The sequence below is a fragment of the Nesoenas mayeri genome, assembly GCF_963082525.1.
Source record: "Nesoenas mayeri genome assembly, chromosome: 3".
In the NCBI taxonomy this organism is placed as follows: Eukaryota; Metazoa; Chordata; class Aves; order Columbiformes; family Columbidae; genus Nesoenas; species Nesoenas mayeri.
In genome coordinates this window covers 69,334,206-69,360,465 of record NC_137544.1, presented here as the reverse complement: position 1 = coordinate 69,360,465, position 26,260 = coordinate 69,334,206, and the positions used below count along the sequence as shown (strand labels likewise).

At 40.9% G+C, this 26,260-nt stretch overlaps 1 protein-coding gene across 2 annotated transcripts in view; it reads left to right on the top strand.

Moving 5' to 3' along the window:
- Nucleotides 1–2,745: 2,745 nt before the first annotated feature.
- The window catches only part of GRM1 (glutamate metabotropic receptor 1), a gene marked incomplete at both ends in the record, with an annotated part of 180,613 nt that continues 157,098 nt past the window's right edge, over nt 2,746–26,260 (top strand). Inside the window, one exon of one of the 2 annotated variants that reach the window (XM_080341807.1) lies at nt 2,746–3,460. In XM_080341807.1, coding sequence (XP_080197933.1) covers nt 2,761–3,460 — 700 coding nt within the window. The remainder of the gene's footprint in view (nt 3,461–26,260) is intronic. The other variant, XM_080341808.1, reaches the window with a different exon arrangement.

Genomic DNA, 26,260 nt, shown 5'->3' with positions numbered 1-26,260 from the left:
TGAAGGGGAATTTGTACATGTCAGGATGCCCCAGGAGGCCTGATCCTGGCAGAGCTGCCCCAGGCTGCTCTGCAGCACCCTGGGGAAGTTTCATGCCCAGGTTGAGAGGACAGGCAGCCCCTCTGCCCTGGCTCCCTCTTTGGGAAACATGATCTGCAGAGAAAGTGTGCACCGACAAACTCTTCAGCTGGCTCTTCCATAACGAGCATGGCTTGTATAAACACACAATGCAAGCAAATAAGTAGCTGTGTGACAGTAGAAAAAGTGCAAATATTGACAAAGGGAGAAGACATCCCTGAAGCAGCATTCACTGCAAACCCTTCTCTGAATGAGCAATAGTTAAATGTTTGTCCTTGCCTCTTTCTTTCAAAAGTAGGGCAAATATCTATAGAGTTCCCAGCGGGGAGGTAATCTAACTTTAACTTTTGTACAGTCAAGTAAAACACCTGAGACCTGTGTTAGGGATGCAAGCAGGTCGTCTGAATTATGATTATTCAATCTGGTATTATTTTAATCTGACATGCCTCTCACGTGCTTCATGTAGATTCTTCTTGACCTGAAAACTGTAATCTCAATGCCTTTATCCTTACAGGTTGCAGTATCTTTTTTTTTTTTCCTTTTTTTTTTTTTAATATAAATATTTATTTTAATAGCGAAACCCTGCCTGTGAGGCAGACCGCCACATTTCACTGTCTCAGGTCTACCAAGTGTAGTCTGGGTCCCCTTCGAGCAGCAGTCTCTGGCTTTTGCTCTCGCAGAAGATAATGAATTAAAAGCCGCGGGCGGTGAGACCAAACACCTCCCTTGCAGCCACAGCGTGCTCCAGGTGGTGCTTCCTTGCTCGCTTACAAGAAAATAGCCGAAGAAATTAAGGAGGGGGAGAAAATGACTGATCCTTCTGTATGAGATAATGGATGAGCCCGGGATGACCTGTTTTTTTCCTTGCGGTGGAGCGGTGCTGAAGACAGAGGGCACCAGCGCCCAGCCCACAGCCGTCGCCCCGCCGCCAGCGCGCCAGCTCGGGGCGGCCGGAGAGCCGCCGATGCCGGCTCCGAGCAGGCAGGGAGCCGCTGCCTCACTCGACCAGGTAAGTCTCAGGGGTAACCCTGCAAACAGACCGAGGGGCTCAGCCGTGGAGCTGCCTGTGGGGCAAGCGATGCAGGCAAAAGGCACTCGGGAGACGGGCTTCGGGGCTGCCCGGGGAGCCCACTTCACACGGCTATGCCTGCGTGCATGTGCGGACACATAGACAAGACGGCGGAGCAGCGGACCATCGCCTTCTCCACCACCGGCTCCAGCCCTCCGCGCCGCTCTGCGGGCAGCCCCGCCGCGGCATCCCTGCCCGCCGCCAGGGAGGGTCGGGGGAGCGGCGGCCAGTCTGGGGCGGTGGGTGCCTCGGCCGGGCTCCGCGCCTCGGGGTGCGTGTGTGTGAGTGTGCCTGTGTGCATGCAGGAAGACGGCGGCAGCAGCGCCAGACGGAGGACAGAAGTTTGGGTAAAGCGCCCAGCGGTGCTCGCAGGCAGCCGAGCCGGCGGTGGCGGGGCCGGGGCAGGGAGACACTGAGACAGCGGGACAACAGGACAGCGGGGTACGGGAACAGGGCCACACGGGCCAGCGGGGCGGGGGGACGACGGCACAGGGGGCGGGGGACGGAGGGCCGGCTGCCGGGCGCTGTCCCGGGTGCTGACGGCACCGCCGTGCAACAGGGACCTGGCCCGACCTGGCCGCGCTCCCGCCTCCCCGGGCGGCGGCGGCAGCTGCGCCGCCCACCCCCTTTCTTTCCACGGCTTTTCAAGGCTCAAAGCCCAGCCGCCGGGCTGGCTGCCTCTCCCCACCCGAAGTCTGCATGCAAGGCAGGCGTGCCGGTAAGGCACATCAGGACTTTGCCCGCCGTTGCCTTAGTAACTAATGTGTATTTTCCCCCGCTTGCATATGTGTGTCCCTGGCTGAATTACAGTTTTGCCCCCTACACACGGAAAAGTCAGTCTCAACTGTAAAGCAGTTCGTTTCTTCTTCCCTTCGCTGACCTTTAAATGACATTTCCCGTCGCTGGCGGGGCAGATTGCTCGCTTTCTCTTTTCACCCCCTTTCTGTATTGGAAAAGGAAATTCCTGAACTGAGAGAGATGCCTTCGGGTAGTCAGAATGCGAGAAGAGAAGCACTTGTCACCTCACTTGCAAGGCTAGGGACGCAGGGACCAGGCTAGGACAATTCTCGGATGAGCTAACTACCTTGTGAAATTTCCAAAACTTCCCGGGGGCGGAGGAGAGCGTGTTTGCGGCTGAAGGTGCGGGAAACAGCCGCCTTGGCTTGAAAAGCGGACACGAAAGGGGTCATATAAACTTAGCATATGTGAGTATTTATGATCGCGTGTCAAGGAAAGTAAATATATATTTTACTCCCTCTTGAAACTTCCTTTGGAGAGCTTTTACCGAAGCAAATTGACCTGGACATTTGCGAAAGCAGTCATCTCCTCAAACTGTGCGGGATTGCTTTATTGAGCTCTGGTTTGACATCGGTTTCCCGAATAGCGTGTTTTATCCCCTATTTCTATGCCATCAGGTTAAAAGTCACTAGGATGACGGCTGCCTGGGCACCTTCGAGAGTGATGCTGTAAGATTTCGCTGTGATGGTATTTGGAGCAACTTGGGCGCTGGCGGGGGAAAGCGGATGCCGTTTCCTACATGTCCTTAAACCATGTGCAGGCACGAGGAGCACATGAAATTCGTAACCTGGGTCTGGATGACATCGTGCAACAAAATGATTGGCGTGCTGCTGGTCTTTTTCCCTGCTCTGCTCCTGGAGATGGACGTGCTGCCCAGGAGCGCCGGGCGGAAGGTGCTTCTCTCTGCAGCCTCCTCGCAGCGGTCAGTGGCTCGGATGGACGGGGATGTCATCATCGGGGCCCTCTTCTCTGTCCATCACCAGCCGCCGGCTGAGAAAGTGCCAGAGAGGAAGTGCGGAGAAATCCGGGAGCAATACGGCATCCAGAGAGTAGAAGCCATGTTTCACACTTTGGATAAAATTAACGCCGATCCGGTCTTGCTACCTAACATCACTCTGGGCAGCGAGATCCGAGACTCCTGCTGGCACTCCTCGGTGGCCCTGGAGCAGAGCATCGAGTTCATACGGGACTCCCTCATCTCCATCAGGGACGACAGGGACGGAGGCACCCGCTGCGTTTCCGACTCTCAGCCCCAGCCCCAGACCAGAGTGAAAAAGCCCATCGCGGGGGTCATCGGCCCCGGCTCCAGCTCGGTTGCTATCCAAGTCCAAAATCTGCTCCAGCTCTTCGACATCCCCCAGATCGCTTACTCCGCCACCAGTATCGACCTGAGCGACAAAACGCTGTACAAATACTTCCTCAGGGTGGTCCCCTCCGACACGCTGCAAGCCAGGGCCATGCTCGACATCGTCAAGCGCTACAATTGGACCTACGTCTCCGCCGTTCACACGGAAGGTAGGTATGGGGTAGCCCACTGCCTCCCCGGGGGCCCCCGGCAGTTCCCCGGTCGGCCCCGGAGCGCTGCGCCCTCCGCGGGGGCTCCGCAAGGACGCGTCGGTGCTGGGTTACTCATCGGAATCCCGAGGGAACCGACTTCTCCCCGAGCGAGCACAGACCGCTGCCACCTGGGGAGACCGTGGGGGGAACGGGGAGAAGTGTGTGTTTGTGTGGGCATGCGGTTTCCGCCGGCGCGGAGGAACCCCCCGGCCCCGGGCGCCGCGGCTGCGGGAAACGGGGTGGGGGGGTGAGTCAGAGAGTGGGTTGTTTCAGCAGCGCAGGGAAGCCCGCAAGAAATCAGGCGTCTCCTCCCGATGCCGTCCCCCGTCCTCACTCACACACAGAGTCGTTCGTATTTCTAAATAAAAGTTACCAGATGTGTGCACTGAGATCTGGAGCTGATAGCGGCTCTGGCTGCGTGGGGTGGGGTACGGGCTTTATCTGTGGGGCCGACGAGCAGGTTTTACATGCTCGGTCTCTACCACCACGGGAAGTTTGGCATTTCTGCCTGAGCAAAAGGGAGTCGCGGCTCGGCAGGGACTCCTGGATTAGCTACTGTCTTTGCTGCTTATGAACTCTTTGTCTGGGACTGCAAACACAGAAACCTGCAAAACCCTCTGCAGTACAGACAGCCCCTGGAAAGCCACGTCCCGGGGGAAAGAAAGGGCAGTGGCTAGTTTGTCACCAGGTCTGGGCAAGCATGCTGTCATGAAGCTTAAACAATTGTGAAAAATATTGCTCTGTACAATCTGTTCACAGTCAACAGGTCTTGTTAATTTTAAATATCAAGGCAAGAATAACAAAAGTAAGGGTATTTTTTAAAGGAGGTGTTGGTTTATAGCCAGGGTACGTGAAACAAATTGCAGAAGTAATCCTATAGCCCAGTCATGGTCCTGAAAATGGGATTTTTTGGTACTAAATTGCAAACCCGACCACATTATTGCTGTAATTTTACAACTGTTCTGTTTATCTCACTCTGTCTCTTGCATGGATTTGATTTATTATTCCCCCTGGTTACTGAGCTGACTCCGCACCTTTTATTCTCCCAGAGATTCCTAAGTAAAAAGAATTAAGAACATACATTCTGGTTAATAAGTAAAAGAATCTCCAGGAAGAGTTGCATGTACAACATTCAAAGGTGAATTGAGTTAAAGGGGACACATAAAACACGAAAGTGCTGCAACTTGGAGCGGGGGGAGGGCAGTAAGAGCAGGGAACAATGACCTGACTTTTGCAGTTCATTTATGCCCTGTTCAGATGAGAAAACGAACTACTAGCAAGAGTTGGACAAGAGCTATTAAGATTCTCTATTGCTGACAGATACGATTAGATCTTGTGTCAGGCCAGAGTGAAAAATAAACGTGAAAGGGGTAAATTCTTTGTTGATGTAAATCGCCATCTCGCCCTTCAATGCACTTCAGGGGGCTATGCTAACTCGCAGTGCCCGAGGAGCTGCCTCAAGGGACCTGCTCCCTCTCTCCCTCTCGCTCTCTAGATGCAACTATCGTTGGACCTCTCTCTTTTGGAAAAGACCATAGATTATGAAGATTAATTGTTCATTTTTAGAAGATCAGTACGAGTAGCAATTTCAGTCATTGCTTGTGAGAAATTCTAATTAAATATCTGTTTACATGAATGTGTTACTGACTGATGAAAACTGCTTGTTGCAAGATATTTTTGTAGGATTTGAAGTGATACTTTTGAAAACAGTGGATCAGTTCTACCTTCATAAGCCAATAGTCTCTTCTTAGGAAATGTCACAAGGATTTTGCAGATTATGCAGATTCATATTTGCCTTTGTTTTTAAATTATTATTAATCTGTATCTGCCATACCTTTATTGTTAGATTTAAGTTACAAATTCCACTGGAAATATATAACAAGTTTCAACTTCGGTGTTTCTTTCTGGAAAGATAAGTTATTATCCCTGTCTCAGTTGCTGTTGGGTGGATTCCATGGCTTTTTTTTGGTTGTTTTTTCTTTTTTTTAAGTGAAATTAGAACTCAAGAAAATCGTTGTAAATTGTGCATTCCTGTTGTTTCAAATCCCATGCATTCACCGTGAGAGACTTGCTTGCTGGTACATTAAAGGTGGGATCATTCTTCACAGAAAACACAAAGCCTCTCTGAATAACAGTCTGCATGAACAGGAGCTGCTCCATCCATGCTATGTTTGGAAATATGGGGATAAAGTGTAGTTAGAAACATTCCTCCTCCACGCTTACTCATAGGCCTCTATGCTGTCTTGGTGATGGGCTGCAAAATGTGCTGGGAGGAATTCTAGGGCATCATGGGTTGGAGAATCACTTCAGCAGGGACTGAGAAATGCGCACATTTCTAGAAAATGCACATGTTTCTAGGAAATGCGCAGGTTGACACCGTGAAGAGGTTTCACCTTCTTAGTACTTCAGATCCAGGCTGGTCACTTCTTGAGAGCAGACAAGATGCTTGGTTTCTATCCAACCCCTCGTTTTCACGGGAATGGACAATCCTCAGCTCTTGAAGCCACCCAACCACAAGGGGATGCAGTGAGACCACTGAGCTGATGGACTACCTGTGCCAGCTGGCCTTGCTTCTCAGCCCACAGTGGCCCAGGGGCACAGAAATAACCCAAAGATGATGAGCCCTTACTTCGACAATTTGAACCATCCTATTCCTCTATTTACCCTTTTTCCACTGCTGTACTCTATCTGGAGTTATGTGAATGCCCAAAACAATACCAGTCTACACAATTATACCTTTAATGAAAACCAGAAATAAATACACAATCGGTGCCTGCCTTTCTTAACATGAAGCCTACATATACCATAAAAATGAAGATAATGCAGTCACCCAATGTGCAGCATGGTGTATTTAAGTAGTCTCCAATATCCTACTTTGCATTCACAGAATCACAGAATGTTAGGATTGGAAGGGACTTCACAAGATCATCTAGTCCAATACCCCTGCTGGAGCAGGAACATCTAGATGAGGCTACACAGGAATGTGTCTAGGTGGGTTTTGAATGTCTCCAGAGAAGGAGACTCCACAACCCCCCTGGGCAGCCTGTTCCAGTGTTCTGTTACCCTCACTGAGAAGAAGTTTCTTCTCATATTTAAGTGGAACCTCTTGTGTTCCAGTTTGAACCCATTACCACTTGTCCTATCATTGGTTGTCACCGAGAAGAGCCTGGCTCCATCCTTGTGGCACTCACCCTTTATATATTTATAAACATTAACAAGGTCACCCCTCAGTCTCCTCCAAGCTAAAGAGACCCAGCTCCCTTAGCCTTTCCTCATAAGGGAGATGCTCCACTCCCTTAATCATCTTTGTGGCTCTGCGCTGGACTCTCTTCAGCGGTTCCCTGTCCTTCTTGAACTGAGGGGCCCACAACTGGACACAATATTCCAGGTGTGGTCTCACCATGGCAGAGTAGAGGGGAAGGAGAACCTCTCTTGACCTACTAACCACCCTTCTTCTAATACACCCCAGGATGCTATTGGCCTTCTTGGCCACAAGGGCACAGTGCTGGCTCATGGTTGTCCTGTTGTCCACCAGGACCCCCAGGTCCCTTTCCACTACACTGCTCTCTAATAGGTCATTCCCCAACTTATACTGGAATCTGGGGTTGTTCCTACCCAGATGCCAGACTCTACACTTGCCCTTGTTATATTTTATTAAATTTTTCCCCACCCAACTCTCCAGCCTGTCCAGGTCTCGCTGGATGGCAGCACGGCCTTCTGGCGTGTCAGCCACTCCTCCCAGCTTGGTGTCATCAGCAAGCTTGCTGATAGTACACTCTATTCCCTCATCCAAGTCATTGATTAATATATTGAATAGTATTGGTCCCAGTACTGACCCTTGAGGCACTCCACTAGATACAGGCCTCCAACTAGACTCTGCCCCATTGACCACGACTCTCTGGCTTCTTTCCTTCAGCCAGTTCACAGTCCACCTCATGACCTGATCATCCAGACCACACTTCCTTGGTTCAGCAGCAAATCTGTTAATATGATAATTAGTGTTAATTGCTGGTGACCACATTTAATTGTACACAATCTCTACATCCTAGTACCTGAAGCTGCATGGAGATACCTTGTACCTGTTGGGGGGGTTTTGCAAAGTTGTTTATTGAGATGTACAAACATTGCACTTGGGTAGAAACTTCTCAGTGAATAAAATCTGTTTTCAAAAGGGTGACATAGCACATTGCCCCTTTTAGATTAAAATTGACACATAAAGCTCCACATTTAAGAACAAAGAAAGGTGAGTTACTATGTTTGATTATATTGTTATGTATCTCAGTTGAGCATAGTTGCATATCATAAGAGTGCATTTTTTCCAAAGTGGGCAGTAGGCATTAAATGATGTGAGAAATCTGTGCATTTGCTGTTGGAAGGCTGTGTAACTGTATGGTAGCTGCAAGGCATTTTCAAGGCTATTATTTCTTTAAGGATTCTTCAAAGGTAATTCAGTGTTGGAGTTCTTGGTGTGTGCACATCTCAGCTCTTAGGCTTGGAAGTCATTCTTATCTGGAAATGCACATAAGTGGATGTCTAACTCTGAGCCAAGGCTTCCTATAGAAATCAAAGGCATAAAAAGCACATACGTTAAGCTGGGCACAATCCCAATTGTGATAAGGGCAGAAGGAACTACACTTGCTAAAGGTTTCTTTCAAAGTGTGATATTCTGGTCTTCGATGAGATAACATCAGAGTTAGGTATTATTCTCAACTTACTAGGCAATCACTAGTTATTTGGTCAAACTGTGAAGAACTACAAGAGCACATTTCCTTCCTTGCCCAGAGAAGAGCCCCTGGGCTGCCCCCAGGATGAGACAGGGAACGGTGAGCAGAGATGGCAGGCATCACTTCTGTGCTGTTTTGATGCTGAAGGCACAGAAGTTACTAGGGCTTTATCCAGAAAACACAGAGTGTGTGAGAGGTTGATGTCTGTTACACCAACTTCCAAAACCCACAGGACACCTGCACCCCAGCTAGTGGTCAGCACGGAGTCTCCACCAAATCCATCCTCATCTTCAGCTGTTCCTCATACATGAAGGAGGAAAGATGATGGTGTAAGAAGCCTTTATATCACCTCATCTTCCAAATATCACTTTGTCTTCCAAATGTATCTCTTGTGAATAAGCAAATAGTAATACTTCATGCCTCTGTCTGTCTTTTCATTTAAATCATTGCATACATGTTAGCCTTGTGAAATGTATGCGAGCTTTGTGATACTGTGAAAAAAAATCTGTATGGGCAGAATAGATCCATTTGAGTGCTATTTGTGATTTATGGACCGTTCTTACACTTTACTGTACAAATACCCCTTTATAAACAAAATTTCCATTCCAATAAATCAACATGCAGACTTGGTAGAAACAACTTCAGAAATTGAATGATTAAGTTAATTGCACCAAATTTTGGCTGCTTATAGATTAATTTTACTGAGAGCATGGAGATGTTTCTGTTCTTGATTAGTTTTGTAAGATTTGTATTGCCAGGCTACTCCTTTTGCTTGAGTATAAGGCTTAAAATGAACTATGATGAAGCAGATGGCACAACTGTGAAGACTTTCAGATCAAAGTAGATGGTAGGTAGGTTGTCTTCACAATATTTTTTGATAACCTGACTGCCACACGCTCTCCATTGTAGTAATGTACAGGAAACTAATAAACATGGTTATATATGTTGGAAAGAGGATGAAAGGGAGTGAATCTTGCGCTTTATTGCAAATTTCACAGGAAATAATTTCTTTCAGTAGAACTCACTGAAGTAGCTGTAGAGATGCTAGGAAATATTTGTGTTTAAAGATAAGTGGGGTAATATCCATCAAATAACTCAAAAGAAATAATTTTTGTACAATTGTGTTTAATTTCTCACAATGTGTTTCTACAGCCGTTTTTAACAATGTTACATTATTAATTCCATAGTATCTCTCACTCTTTGATAAAATTATGACCAGGCAATATAGAAGAACAACTCTGATTCAAATGTGTGAAATTTCAGAGTTTGCAAACTGTTCTATAGGTACCAACAGTTACAAAAATGCTCTTAAAGGTTAACCTCATGAAATGTTGTGATTTGTGCCTGAGATGGATGTTCACAAATGCATATTCCAATCTATTTTTTCTCCATTTAACTAGCTTCACTAACCATCTGCAGAGGCTTTGTGACAGTGAAAAAAGGAGAGAGAGATGTCCCAAGGAGGACAGAAATTAATTTGAAAACAACTAGGGACTAGAATATTCCCTGCATAGAATACATTAGTTGTATTTATTAGAAAGTCCTAGAGGAATCATATATAACAATTGAAGTCAACAAATTTATTGTGGGTGACAAACACCGTAGAGATCAAGATAAATTTCTTCTTGAAAATATATTGCTTTGCTGTACTCCTAAATTCACAAATAATATAGCTTTTCAACCACACAACTGGCAGCTGCATGAGTTAAATCAACTCAAAAGGCTCATCCAACTTCTGTGCCTGCCTTCTCAGCGATACTGCTGGAGTTCATATTTATCAGTCAGCACTGTGAGTTCAATTGTGTTTTACTTCTATTTTTGCTGGACTATGCCCTTGCCTTCAGATTTGTATGTCCCATGTTCCTTGTAAACTCCTGCAGGATTCTTGTCTCACTGAAGGGTATTTTAAAAAAGCTAAATGATCTTGACTTTCTCAAAAAGCAATGTGAAAATTCCTCTAAAATATTCCTTTGAACATATGGACATATGGTTTGTAATACGACAGTGCTTGTGCTTAGGTTTCTCAGACAGAAAACCAAATGCTTTTTGAAGTGAAATCATATAACTAGAAGTATTGTCACCCATTGAGAATGCTTCTTCAGGGGTCTGATGTGTCAGTGGGCTGGTAAGTGTAGTGGGAGACCAAAAGCATTGCACCTGCCACATGCAACCCAGAAAAATACTGATCAAAGTCATTACTAAATGGTGCTCAGTGACCCAAGCAAAACAAAGTGAAGATTTCAGTGTATTTTCTGGGTGGCAGGTGTTTGCAGCATAAGCCACCGTCACAGATGGCACTAATTAACAACTGCGCTGGCAGACTCTGAACGGAAGGACCAGAAACTGGCTGGACATGAACTACAATAGTGCTTCACCTGAAGAAAACATCCCTTCATCTATGGGGATCTAAGGGATGCCAAGGGATATCGCCAGAGATGGGTGGGGAGAGGTATGTGACAAATGCTGTACTAGTCCTTCAACAGTGGGCTGAATATTAAAAGAAGAAAGAGCAGGACACATATAGGGCATACCTTCGCAGCTCCATGATATAGTGACTTCCCAAACATTATGGCTACCAGTAACCAATGGACCTTTCCTTCATTAATTCATCTAATCCACTTTTTTATCTGCTTATACTTCAGTCTCTACAGTATCATAAAAATTATTTCTATAACTGAATTGTATGTTGTGTGAACAATTGTTATTTATTTAAAAATATTCCTTGATGATTGCATTACCTTCATACATTCATACAAAACTTCTCATCATTTGTTAATTCTAATCATTAATCTATTCCAACATGAAATGTGAAAAAAAAAAGAGCCATATTCAGTATTCAGAGTGGAGGTACACCATGGTTAAACTCATTCATGAAGTAACAATTTCAGTATTGCTCTCAGACCTTTCCTAATAAACCTTCAGTACTCCATTGCCTTTGTAGCTACCACCATGCACCGAACCGATGTCAGAAAATACTTCAAGATTACGGCAACCCCCTTTTTTTTTATAATGTTAAAGCCTACTTCAGAGGCCATTATACATGAGGTTTTCCTCACATGTGTTACTCTTTGTTTATTAACACAAAATTTATTTCCCACAGTTTGGTTCCTATCTGTTAGCCAATTATTAATCCAGGGCCTTCTGTTGTATTCCATATTACCTCTATTTCTGTCAGAACCTTTAATAAGGGGCCTCATCAAAAGTTTTCTTAAATTCCTAGTACTCTGCAGTGATTGTATAATTTGTATGGTTACTTGCTCCAACAAAGAAATCTAATAAACATTTAAGATGTATGTTTTCTCTGCAAAACCTATGTTGGTTCTCCCCTAATATGGCGTATTTATTTACTTGTGCATTTAAACTGTTTTTGTTATGGTTTCTAACACTTAGCTTTGTGTAGAAGTATCTTAAGTCTGCAGAAACATCATGTCTTTTGCTCATTGGATTACCCTCTATGCCTCTATATAAATTCTGTTAAAAATGAAAACATGAAAATATAACATTGCTTTTTCCACTTTACCAATTTCATCTGTTTTGGCACTAAGGCTAGTTTAACTAGTGGTAACATACCACAACAGAAAATTAGCTGGTATTGGCAATGTGTTAATGTCTGTCTTATGGATTTATTCTAAAATACATTCTATTGACACTCTGAGACAAAAGTTCAATCTTATCCTACATAAAGGAACGACCTCTGTATGAGAACGAAACTATCTGCCTTCACAGGCAGTGCACTCAGAGAATTAATTTAACGTTTCTGTTACGGTTTTACCTTCCCTGAGTGCTCTTTTTATATAACTGGTTATCACTGAATATCAGGCAAGTTTCCCATTTCTGGAATATTTGAAGAATGGTAGATTATCAGGTTCTATGCCTTTATGTCTCAAAATTGTTTCATCTTGTTTTATTTTGGTTTTATATTTCCTTTGTCAAGGTATATCCTGTTGTCTTTCCCTCATTAGGACACAACTTGGACTTTTAAAGTATTTGGTTTATTTTTATGTGTTTTTTAATTATTTTTATTTTGTTTTGTTTTATTTTAATAGCTTTAGGAAATTTACTTTTCTGCTTTATCATGCTGGTTTTTTTTGATCCTTTTGGAGCTTTGGCTTTCAGCATCTCATATATTTCTGAGTAGTTTCAACATAATTTCTTAGTATTTCACTCTTTTGGATGCTCCTTTTAATGTCCTTGAAATTAGCTTTCTCATTTTTACATAATTTATTTTGTTTTAAATTAAATATTACTGTCGCTGATGCAGCTTTTTCTATCCAAATAAGACTGAAGTACAGTCACAATTACAGACTATTTTTTTATAGTTAGGTCTCAATAAGGCCTTGTATACTGCTCAAGGCTAAATCTAGAGTTGCTTCTTCTTTTGTGAGTTCAATGAGCAGATGAGTAACACACATGAAAAATAAATCAATACCCAGTATGTAAGATTCGTCTTCATTTTCCATTATCTAACTACAGTCTGGCAGCACCACATACAGAGCCAGGGTGTGTTAATAGTGTTTTGTGACATGTGGGGTGCTTTTTAATGAAAAGTACTGTGCATCACAAGCTGTACTTTTCTCTTGTGACATGCCGCTACCAAGATGGCTTGTATCTATCAAAAACCAGCGTGACAGATATTTCATTTCACTGAAAAGTCATATTGTTTGTTATACAATGCCATGGTCCTCCATTTGAACAGTTTCCATTTGTTTTCTCTCCTGAATGTTTTCAAACAAATGCATTTCTTAAAGTATATATGAATTTTATTAACAGTCAGCAGTGATTTACAAGCCCCTTTGAAATCTGACATAAATGTTGTAAGGATAGACATTTGGCAGTTCTGGTAGACAAAGCAGAGAAGATCATTGTCCTGTGCTGGTGCAGAGAGCAGGTGTAGCTGTAAGGTGCCTGATCCTCCTCTCATTGAAGTTAGTCTTCTGTTGAGTCCAACGGATCCTGAGCAGGGCTCAGCATGGCTATCAGATGTTGTTTTTTTGAGTTATGGAGCTGACATCCTCTGGAAAGCACTAAAAATCCACAGAGCTTGTGAATGCCACAGACGGAACCTCATAGTTAATTGTAAGTAATGTAAGTACTGTAATTGTAAGTAGTGTAAAACTGTGTGAAGGCAAACCGTGTTTGTTGGATTTGCATACATATTAGAAGATATTAATATACATATTTTTTCCCTCCAACTAGAAGAAGGCTGAATCTAGTTCACTTCTTCCAATACAAACTCCCCAGTGAATTCAACTCTTGTTTCTCTTTGCAAATTGTTTGAGGAGCAAACTTTCATTTTCTTAAATACAATCACAATTTGCAGTTGTTTGACCAGCAACTTTCATCCATATTCAGCTGTGGATATGGATGGATTTGTACAAACAGTAATTCCCCAAACTTTTATTCACACAAATTCATCCTGGCAAACAGCAATAAGAACCAGACATGAATATTGCTCAAGTGACAGCTTTTAGAAATCTGAACAAGCGTTCATAAATACTTTCTTAAAACATCTGGCCAGGCTCCATTGAACATTGAATGTTTCTTCCTCTGTGGAGTAGAATATAAAAGATAAATTTGGAATTAATTGTCAGGACATGAGAAAACCTTTCATGCTTATTTGTATAAGCCTTTCTTACCCACATGGTGCTGTGGAGAAACTTTAGCAAATGGTAATTTGGCATGTAGACCCTCGTGCTGGGTATTGAAAGATGGTGATCCTCCTTGTGCAAATGTATTTCTCTGACTGCAAGCTTCACATGCATAAATCCCAGTCTCTTGCCTGAGCAGCAAATACGTGAAACTGAATATTGACATTACTGTGAAGGAATGCTATATTATCAGCATTGCTGAAACTGGTAGGATTTGAGAGACTGGAAAGTTAAAATCCACTCCTACTGAACTATTAAGAATGGATTACAGCACTGGGCTGACAATATTCTCCTGGAGAATGCCAGGCCATATTTTCTTGGAAGAATAAACTCATGTCCAGGGTCAGATTAAAAACTTTATAGCTATATGAAGTTAAGTGCTGAGCTGGGACAGTCGTTCTGCTGGAATAAATATGTTCAAGATTTTGAGAAGCGGGAATGAGCCAGGCAGCAGCTCTGACAGCCTAGATATCACTTAGCCCTTTCTTGTTTCTTTTCCCCACAAGGCACCACAGTTGTGGTCCTCAGGTGTCACTGCATTCCCTTGTAAATATGCTTAGCCTCCCTCTTGCATGTGGACACCTGCCTGACTCAAACTGTTCTTTGTCCACGGTCAATTTTGACCAGGACTCCAACATCCAACAGCTCAGTCTGTGCATACTAAGTGACATGATGCCAGTGTCAGTCACCCAGAGCCTGAATTTCTCCTCCCTCCCATACAGTGCCCATCTGCAGATGAAATTATACGAATGTCAGGAAGATTTTCCAGGAGCTCCTTCTGGATTTGTCACTCACCTCAGAAAGAGATCCCCAATATTCTGTTAAACACATGCCCATAACCATGCCTCCACTGTTGCCCCTCTGCAAAAAATGAAGGATAAGGCTGTATGTACTAAAAGTTTGAGTCTGCAGTGTGAGGACAGTCATGTACAAAGCTGATGTTATGAAGTTGAGTCAGGCAATGAATATTGATTTCAATATATTATGAGACAGCCAAAAATGGACAGTGTTGAGTTATGCCAAAAATCAAAATGCAAAAGACAAATGAGCTATGCCAGACAGCTCTGGCTACCAAGACAGCAATCCTCAGAAAAATAATAAGATGATGATTCAGGATTCAGCTGACAAAGAATTGTAATTAAATAAAAACCAATCAGTGTGACTCTAGGGAAAATAGGTCTTCTCAAACAAACCTGATTTTTATTCCCTGAGGAAAGTGCAGATTTGGTAGCTACAGACAACAGTGTGGCTGAAATACCTTGAATTTCTGTCAGGCACTGAATTAGCATTATAGGATATTTTTATTAAAAAAGTGCTGTGCAGTGTCAGGAAAACAGATGTCACATACATTATAACTCAGCACACAGACCTCAGCAAGTAAAGTGACCATCAAATGACACAATGTCTACCACAATGCACAGAGCTTGACAAAGTGTCTAATGCCTCACTGTCTTCATCAATGATATACAAAGAATAACTGCTGACAAGATATGCAGATTTGTGAAATGGCCATTAATGGGGAGAAAAGGGAAGATTCAGATCTCTTCGTAAGCTAGGTCCAGTCTAAGAAAATGTGTGCTAATACAGGCAAATGCCAACCATAAATAAAGGAATAAAGCACATGTGCAACTTACATAGAAGAATTGTGATCCCTGAAAGAAATCCTAAATATACTATATGTTTACAGAGGGGCTACATCAAAATAAGAAAACTCAACCTAGAATATAAAAAGCTAACATCATCCTTGAGAGAGTGGCAACTTTACCTCAATCTAAGGATTATTAGCATTAATTTTGCTGTTCTTTGTTCAGTTCTGTTGTCAACATTTTAAAAAGAAAAGTAAAATATTGAAAAGAGAGAGGGATAAAACTCCAAACAATTTGAGGGCTGAAAAAGAATGCCTTGTAGCAGGAATCTAAACAAGCTTAGTCTATCTGGTTTGTTAAAAAAGAGGTACAGCTTGAGTTATCAAAAAGTTTCATTTCGTCCAAGCAAACAAAACCAGTAGGAACCACAGGGCTCTGCATCCTAATGGCTAAATGCATAACAAGTGCCAACTGCTGGTAAGCCAACAAGTTCCAATTAGAAAAAAGACAGTTTTGCTTTTGACAGTGACTAACTACTGGGACAAATGACTGAGGCAAGTGATACATTTTCAGACTTTTGATGTTGTCTAATCAAAATTTGCTGCAGGTGTTCCAGAACAGTTTTATTTGAAATGCAACTCACTGGACACAGCATAGTGGGATCTGGAGTGCACGTATGGGCTGGCGTTGTGCAGGTAGTAAGATGTGAAGAGCTGCTATTTCTTTCTGGCATTAAATCTTGTTCATTTATGGATAGTTTTGATTATGTAAGCAGGCAGGAAAAAAGTTTAATTTAAAGAGTAGCTTAACATTCATGTGTTCACTCAGCTGCTCAGCTGCCTTGGAAAATTTGAAGTATCCTGACCTGTTGATATGGATGGTAGAGGAAGAGAAACTCAGGATGAAATAATCCCCTCCATCAAATTCAGTCCACAGTTGCAGTTTATGTGCATTATATTAAGTCAATATTTGTTCCCTTTCCAGTAGCTGGTGCTTGTCATGCATTTTACTGTCAGATTACAGAGCCCTTTAGTTCCCACTGTTTTTGTTTGCTTGGGGAAAATTTTTGGTTTCATGTGAATTTTATACTGCACTTATTCTCTTACTAGTAACATAAATGTTGGCCCCTGTGACTGAAGAAAACAGCAAGTTTTCTAAAAGGACACAGTGACATTTTTCTATGGTCTCATTAACTAGAATATTGTTTTGTACCTAAAATGATGTAATTCATCTGACAGCCCATGCAAAAAAAAAAAAAAAAACAACACAATAAACTAAACCAAAGACCAACAAACAACAAACAAAAACAAACGGAAAAAACACTGTGGAAGAAAACAAGAAGTTGGTAGCTAGAATAATTAACATTTTGACCCCACATTTTTTCTAGAAAGTAATTCAGTGGTGAATTTTGTGAATGTATGTTTTAATTTCAACAGACAAAATATGGGCATTGGTATTTTCTGGTTGTTTCAGAACACAACAAGCATGTTATAGATGCTATCCATTCATGCAATGTCCTCTTACAAGGCAATTTAGAGTATAGTCATGTTTGAAAATTCATTGTCCTTGTCACACCTACTTGTGCCTTTTCTACTGAGTCCAAATATATGTGAAATAATGTATTCCACTTTTGTCATAGCTGTGGTGTTGCCTGTGAAATCTGAAGCAGAAATGTGCTGGTACCACAAATACCCAAAGCCACATCACTGCTTTTTATAGTTCATATCCTGAGGACACATGAATAATAAAATGCTCTTTAAAATTCTGGCAATACATCTGTATTTACATTCAGAACTATGATGTGACTTTAATGCAGTCAATGGGAGCTACTGACTGAAATTTATCCATACATCTGACTCTATGGAAAGATCCTTTAAGGTGCAGAATACTCTTGCTTGAGTACACCCAAAGCGGTGTGAACAGTAGCTTAACTTTAAGCACTTGAATTATGGAGGACAAGACTTAACCACAGGCTTACAGAACACAGTTTCTGGAGATCACTGACATCACAGCAGTGTCCAGTGCTGTACAAGATTAGGCATGATGTGCTTATCCCACATTAAATACAGGCTTTCTACCAATGAAACTAATGTTTATAAGCCTTGTGAAAGGTCTGTGTAGTGGGTTAGGCTAGGGGGAAACAAAACAACCTTAGAACTGTGCATATCAGAGGATTATGAAAACTAATGAGTGCATTGACTAAAGAAAGGCTACAACCCACTGAGGAAAAAGGGCAGGATTTTGGATGTGCTGCTTTGAAGAGATAGGTAAAAATTAGTTTCCACCATCTTGTCTTTATCAAATTAAAGTGGAGTGCTGAAATAACTGATTAGCTCATCTATCTTTTCTAATTTTGTAACCAGAAGATCAAGGTAAGTAGGCAGCTGAGTGCTGGAAATTCATTGTATTTGCCCATGTAAGAATTAGGATTTATTTTAATGTATTTTATTGGTTTTGCTTTTATTACCCATTTGCTAGAAACTGGATTACACCAGGGTGTAATGCAGTCATCTCAATTTTTTTTTCTCTCTCTTTTTTTAATGAATGCTTTTAGAGTGCTGATTTGTGTGTGCTTAAATTCACAAGCTCGGACAGCAATATCATCATAATACGTGCAAGAAAATAAGACACAGAGCAGAAAAAGAAAGGAACTATTTCTGCGTCTCCACCACACAAAAACTTGTAAAAGGCTACTGGCTTTTTGATGTTACCAGTTTCCTTATATCAGTACAAACTTCAAACTTCCTTGACTTCCAAGGAAGCTATCTTAAATTGCCTATCCTCTAACAAATACTAACTTAAATTACAGAATACACATTTTTTTGTGAACTTTTTTTTTTTTTTTTTTTTAATTACAAATTACAGCTCATATTCAGAATAAGCACTATGTACTTCACTGCTTGGTAGGGAGGTTTCATTGTGTACCCAGCAGAACACCCAAGGTGACTGACTGGGAGATGCCATGGAACAGCACTGGGTTAGTTGGGAGAGACTTGTTGAAGAGATTCTTGAAAAATGATTTGATTTCACTGAATAAGCACCTTCCAAAGGAGGAAGCATCTTATAGGAATCTTCTAACTGTCTCTGTCTCTAACTCTGCATCTCATCATCCCATCCCCTAAAAATGAGAGCTTGTACCTTCCTGTACTAAGTTCTCCTGGTTTTTACCACAGCTCCCTCTCTCAGGCCTGTATCTCAGAATCTATATTAATACCTAAAACTATTTCTATAAAGCTCAGTTGAATATTTATTATTCTTAGAAAGTATTGTGTTCTGGAAAAGCACACACTTATTGCCAGATCTTTCTTCTTGAGTACTGTTCTTTTCATGTTTTTATTATAAGCCACCATATTTTGGTGATTTGAACAAACACATGTAAGAACTTCTGGACCATACAGAAGTGACAATCATGCCCTCAATCACTGGGAAATCTGTATTCTTTAGATTAAAAAAAAAATAAAAATCTGTCTGAGCTGATCTGCAAGCTTAGTTTTCAGACAGGCAAAGAATTTGAAAAAAGGCTTTGTAGTCATTACAGTTAGATCTTAATTAGCTTTTTATTGTTATAAGTTATTTTAATCTAAAAATAGAATTCGCTTTCAACCCGATTCCATTGATGTCAATGGAAGATTTGTCACTAACTTCTGTTGGAAGAGGTTTTGGGTATAATTATTATGCAATTTCAATGCAAATATACATACATACAAGGAAAATGTATAACTATATGAGGAAAGAGGCTTATAAAACAGGGGAGCTGAGGGAAAGCCTGTACATCTTATTAATAGAAACAACATTTTATCAGTTTGCCTCATTTTTATGTGGTAATATTTCAGGAATACATTCTAAGAATGTAAGTCCTTTTAAAGAATTGCTTCATGGTAATGTACATTTGAATTTCAGTCTCAGGGAGACTTGGCTTTATGCTACTACTAATTATCTTTGTGGTGACAAAGGCCATTGTTATTTAGAATAAAAGGAAAAGGATGTTCTCTATACTCTAATCGGGAGCACAAATAGGCAAGGACATACATTATTTCAGCAAACAAGAGAGTGGGAATGATGTACACCTGAAAGCACAGATGTTTTACCCATAATTTCTGCAACTTTGATTTTATTCAGAGCATTTAAGTTCTGCATGCATCAGATTTCTGCTTCACTGCTAATAAGGATTAGATCCAGTAGACAAGAGGGATCCAAATATGTTTCACAATTACATGAAGAAAACTCAAAAAAAATGAGGATATTTTACCTTAATCCTAACTCACTTTAAAATGGTGATTTGCTACACCTCAGCTGTAGAGATAAATGATAAATTAATATATTTATTATGGACAAAAGTGCTTTGGACAACTGAAAATAAATTATCTCAACATTAAAACAATGTTTTATTCAGGGGTACTCTTAGTAAGATCCAAGGAGGGAAACATCGTGTTGGTTCTTACTTTACATGTTATCTCACTGATCACACTGACTGGAAGAGAGTTCAGATCAAATTTTCCTCTGAGAAGATGGGAATACCATTTTGTGAAGCATTACTGTAAAAAGTTACACTGCTGTGTTTTGGAAGAACTTTCTACATGTCGATTGTTCCAAGTGGTGGGTTGACCCTGGCCAGCAGTCAACCACCCACACAGTCACTCGCTCGCTCCTTCCCACTCTGTACCATTGGGATGAGAAGAGAAAATAGGAAGAACGAGAATGAGAAAAGTTTTGAGTCAAGAAAAAGAGAGCTTAATAGATGCAGGAACAAGGAAAAATACTGTAGTGAAAGAAAGGAAATTGCTTACCACATCTGACAGGCAGACCTACACCCAAACAAAGATCTCCAAACAATGACCCCCTTGGAAGCCCAAAACCCCTTTCTACCTCAGTTTTTATCAGTGAGCACATTGTCATATAGTACAGAGTAAGCCCCTGGCCATTTCGAGTCAGCTGTCCTGGTTGTGTCTGCATCCAGTTTCTTGCCTGTCCCCAACCTACTTGCTATGGGGGACGAGGGGGCAGAGTGGGAAAAAGAGAAAGCCTTGGTGCTGTGTGAGCATGCTTCAGTAATAGCTGAAACACTGGTGTGTTAGCAACACTGTTTTAGGAACAAATCAGAAGCACAGCCCTATACAGGCTGCTGTGAAGAAAGTTAACTCCATCCCAGCCAGACCCAGTAGAGTTTAGCTGGAGAAATACCGTATTTCAGTGATTCAGTCACTCTTCCATGTGAAAGATGCATTTTCTTATCCTCTTGTGTCAAAATTGAAGCCGCATTGCCCACTTGTCTGATGAGTGCTCTGAATGCTGAACGGCTTGACTTGAACTTTTATGTCTGCAGAGGTCTTGTTGAGTTTGTAATGTCAACATATTGCAGCTTTCACAACTTAGCATATTAGAGTTAATGACATTAGTGTTTCAACTTGTAGCTAGTCAAGTACTTAAAAGTGTAATATTATTTAATCTAGATTTACAACCTAGAGCACTCTAATGGACAGTTCCCAGGTTGGATGCTTCATGCTTAAGTAGCCTGGATGTCTGTGCGACCGCTCTGCTGACAAGTTATAGAGGCATGTTACAGACAAATGACATTTTCTACACCTAAGTTTGAAAATTTCTTCATGTTAAAGATATTTCCAAGTGTTCTAGAAGCTTGTGAGCATATGAGACTGTTTTGAAATAGGAACTGTATTTTAGGAATGTAGACTAGAGGCAGAAGTACAGCTTTGGTGCCACTCGAGCAGAGGTTTCTGAAGAAACAGTCCAACTCAATATCACATAATTCTTCAAGCATCTTATTCATGGACTCCCCACACTGTATAACTGTCTGTGTACACTTAATCCATTTTAAAATCCAGCCTGGTAAATTCCTTAATATCAATAGTTTCCTTGGAATGTTGTTTTAGAATTTAATTCCTTCTACAATTGAAAGCTGCTTAATGCTTTTATTTTGGTTCTTGCTTTGAAGGGTTTTTTTTTGATCCCAGAAGGAGATTGAGCCCTCAGAAATATCACTTTAAGTAACATCTCCCTGTCTTTCATAATCTTGATGGATATTCATTGAAACTTCACCAGTTTTCTAATATCTTGTAGTACTGGATATTACTGCAGAAACAGTCATAATGCTGTGAAATAGAATAGAATTAAGGTAATATGTTCTCTCTCTGTTACTGCAGTATAACACTTATTTATGTAACTAAAACCTAATTATATTATTTTTGTAAGCACATCATTACCTTCAATGCTACTCTATCATAACCCCTAAGCTAGTGATTGCATTCCATGATGGAGTACAAGATCCTGTATGTGCAGCATTTTTATTTCCTGAGATTTTAAATTAATGTGTGTATTTAAGCTGCATATTTCTTTGTCTATGCCCAGTTTACTGAATTATCTAGATCATGCTGCATTAGTAACTTGTTTCCCAGTCTTTCTGTCATTTGCAAATGTCATTGGTAACGCTTTTGTATTTTTTTTCCAGGTCACTGATTAATGTTAACTAGTAAAATCTATGAAAAGAACCTTATGGGACACAATAAAGAGACACTCATTCAATGAGTATTCACTCACTGCAAGTATATGGTGACACCTACCCGCCAGATTTTAATCTATTTTATGTATGCAACACCGATTCTTATCGTTTCAAGTTCACAGCCAAAATGCCATCCAAAATAAAGGTAGATGACCTGTCGAAAACTAACTGTATTGCATTGACATTATTATTTTTAATAATGAAGCTTGTAAATCCATTGATAAAAGATATTTTGGATTACTGAATTTGAAAGACCTAGTTTCCACATATACATTACAATTGGCACCTGTTACGTTGCCTCACTCTCTTAACTTTTTTCCTACTCAAGTTCCATGACAGCTTGTGAGTTATTTTGTCCAGAATGGATGTCAGGCTGATAGACCTGTAATTACCCAGGTTAACTCACTCATCCTTTTAAAATATTGCCCAATACTGCCTTTGTTGCAATCCTCTGGCACTTTACGAGTTCCAACATATATTGAAAATAATTTCTGGTAGTTCAGAGAGCTCAGCAGCAGCTTCTGTCAGAAGTTATCTGAACACATCAATTTAAAAATGCCTGACTTTTGGAACTGCCACTTGATTTCCTTCTGAATTGGGAATGGAAATTACCATTCTTCATCACCATCAACACCGTCATCGTCTTCTGGTATGTATACATTATCTGTCTCTTTTCCAAAATAAGGAACAAAAACTTCTAAAATGCTTCTTCCCATTCTGCAGGGTCCCTTCTAGCACTGCCCCATCATCATTGTCCTTTATCTGTATCCTTTTATTTCTTTCCTTTTCTGCACTTCCCAGCTTCTAATCTTTCTCTGTTATCTTTTGGACTGCCATACCGCCAACTCTAGCCAAATGGGATAATTTCCTGGTTTGTTTTTTTTTTTTCCAAAACAGGAAGGCTAGTTCAGATCTAAGAAAAGAGCATGGCTGGGTGGGCTTACTGGGAGAGGCTGAGGAAGGCCCAGCTCTGCTCCCCAGCTTCCCTGTGCTTAGTCTGGCAGGAAGGGCTGGTTGGTGTTACTAAGGGAAAGACATGATATGTGAGACAGTAGAGGAGTGACAGCTCCCAATAGAAGTGGTCAGGGCTCCCACACTCCACATCTTGGGAGCTGCCAGGAGTGACCGACCTGCTGCTCCAGAGCTTTCACCCAGCCCTGCATCCCAGGGCCTCTGTTTTGCTCATGTATTCAACAAACTTTGAGTCAGCTCCAGTTACAGAGCTCTCTGCTTAGCAGATGGCTGTTGCTGTGCATGTTCAGATGGCAAATATCTGATGGTGTTGCCCAGACAGGTTGCCCAGTGAACATTTGGGCCACTTGAGTCATTGTTGTGCCTTTAGTTGTGCCTGCAGTTGGTTTTCACATTGAAGAAAATAATATTTTGTTTCTCAAGGATAGTAAGTACAGCAGATATATCACAAGAAATGTCTATTTTGAGTGTAGCATTATGACAGATCTCAACTCCGCGAGAAAAGAAAGAAAAATGGTCATTTACAATTAAATAATTTTTTTTCACAGCACCCTGTAAGTTAGAAATAAAATAGTTCATCCATCTCTTGTTGTATATATACATACATAAACATACAGAAAGGCTTTGTATGTTTTTCATTGACATATTGTTTTGTGTTCATTACTCTCTGCTAATATCCATATCCAGTCAAAATAAAACATTATTTAGGAGGGGAGAAAAAAACAACTAATCCACTCAAATTAAGTTGTCAAGACTAAAATAGCTGGCAGAGTTCTCAAGAAATGTTAAGAAAACCAGAAATCTTTCTGCCTTTGACTTTCTATAGATTTGCAAGATTAGAGTGCAGGCATCGTGTCAAAAGAGCAGTAGTGCTTGCGAGAGAGCATTTATCAAGTGCTAACAAGAGGATGAAGGAAAATTGAAATGACACTACAATCTTATTCTTCATTAAAAGTGAAGTAATGAATTTTCCACTAATTCGTTTTGACAGATGATACTCTGACAGAGTTGACACCTATAACAAAATGTGAGTAAAGTGGATGCAATTCAGGAAGTGATGTTGTAATTTATATATTTTTTTCCCCTATCACTATGATGTCAGTGAAATAGATAATTCAGATTTGCATTTTTTTTTTCTTAATTTATCTTTGACCATCAATTCTTTTTGCTCTAGGCAAATAGCTATCTACAGAAATAGAAAAACCATTAGCTTCTTGGACTGTAAGCAAAACTAAATAATTAATCTGATTAACATTGCCAAGGAGAGATGTAACACCTAACCTCTTTTCCCAGGCAATGTGTGAGGTGACATTTGTGAGCATAACTTTGTTAACAGCCTTTTCTATCTCAAGGTGGATTTTATTCATTGGAGATGCAGACATTTCATTGTAACTGTTCATGAGATTTAACAGAAGATGGCATGTTATGTGGGGGAACACTTGCAAGTTACTTCTCGTAAAGTATCAGTTATAGCTGTCTTTGGGATGCAGAGCCAAAGCAAGGCTGGTAGTCATGTTCCAAGATATTTCAGAGGTATTTCAGCAACATATTTCAGATATAAGTACTAGTCATGATGTTTGTTTATTGAACATTGAGATAGACTCTAATCTGCAGCTGAGAAGTACCAAGTGAAACTCATCACAACAGGATTTAAATTCTGATAAAGGTTCCTGAGCTATTCCTGAGCTTTTCTTTAGACACTATGATGATGCTTCTCTAACACTTACTGAGTGCAAGTGATTCCAAGGAAAGCATCAACCACCACTATGTTTAGCAAGTAGTATAGGGCAAAAAGCTGCAAAGCCACTCCACTAGTGAAGAGGCCACTGAATGCCTCCAGGAAGAAGGTGGTTCTCCTTGGGTGGGTGTATTAGCAGTGTGTCGCCAAACATGATCACAGTGCTGTTGGGAACTTGGCTCCTCAGTTGTCTTTCTGAATGGGTTTTGTTTGCCCACAACTGAATGAATGAATAATCTCAGGGACAACAAGGGCAAAAAGAATCATCAGATACAGTTCCTTTGGCTACAGAGCACTATTCAATAAGTTATTTCAGGAGGTTCCTGGATATTAATTCGGTAAATAAATAGTTTGCTTATTTTCCCTTTTTTTTTTTTTTTTTTTTAAAATAATTGCAATAAGCTGTTAGACGGTGTCTTAAAAATACTATCTTTAAATAAGTAATTAAATTTACCTCTAGCAGAGTCTAGTGATTTACACTTTTTATCAGATCCCATTTTGTTTGCTTTCTAATCTCTTCATTTTATTTGTAGTGTGTTTTATTGATTTGTTATGCCTTTTTTGTAAGCTAAGGATGATGCAATAGGACAGTTTGGAAATATTGCCATTCTATATTGCTAAAATTCTCAGAGGCACTGTATAAGCCTGCAACCCTCATTTTTTTTCAGCAGTCTTTTGCTTGAGCCTCTGTTTTTTTAAAAATAAAATCAATAAAAAATCAGTCCAGCTAATTTCACACTTTTAAAAAGGGGTTCCATTTAAAAATTTGATTTTAATTTATTAAGAGCTTGGAATCTCTCAAAAAGTGATGACCTAAGATTGGGGTAGGAAAACTACTTAGCCAAAAATGGATCTTCTTATGCAAAAATACTATACAAATAGTCATCAGCCAAAATAAAGCCTTTTCAGGGATCAGAAAAAGTAATACAATGATATATCTTTTACTTCAACTGTCTTTCAGCAGACCCAAAAGCTACTTGCATGGACATTAATCTTTTCTTATTCCGTGGTAATCTTGCCTTGGCTGTTCTGTAAGTTGTACTTGACGTTCCTCCAGAGTTCAGTAATGATTTCTGGTGATGTGTTTGTTGGTGGTGATGGTTTGTCTTTTTATTTATTTATTTATTTTTTTTTAAAATACAACTCTTCCATTTTCCCACTCCATACAATGAGTTTTTTTAAAATCAGTTTATCTTAGAAGACCTAACCTGTCTACCTCCTAGGATCCCAAAAGCCTATAACATGCCTGGTCAATGATGCATTTTTTTCTGTTAAACATGGCCCCTCTGTACTACTATAGCCATTCTGGCAATACAATCTCCTTGCTTCTGTGTAGACAGCAAGCACCCAAAGAATATATAGAGGAATACTGGAACCAAGAAAGTCAAAAGTTAGAAGAAAAGTGTTGCTGATTTTTATTAAAATCTCCAGACTTAGACAACTTTAATCCCTTGGTCTTTCTCTGCATCAAACTGCAACAGCATTTTTAAAAAATGTCATAATATAAGCCATAGGTGCTTGTTTTTGTCCTTGTGTATGCATTTACGTCCTGACTCAGTTGTTGAAACCCACATCC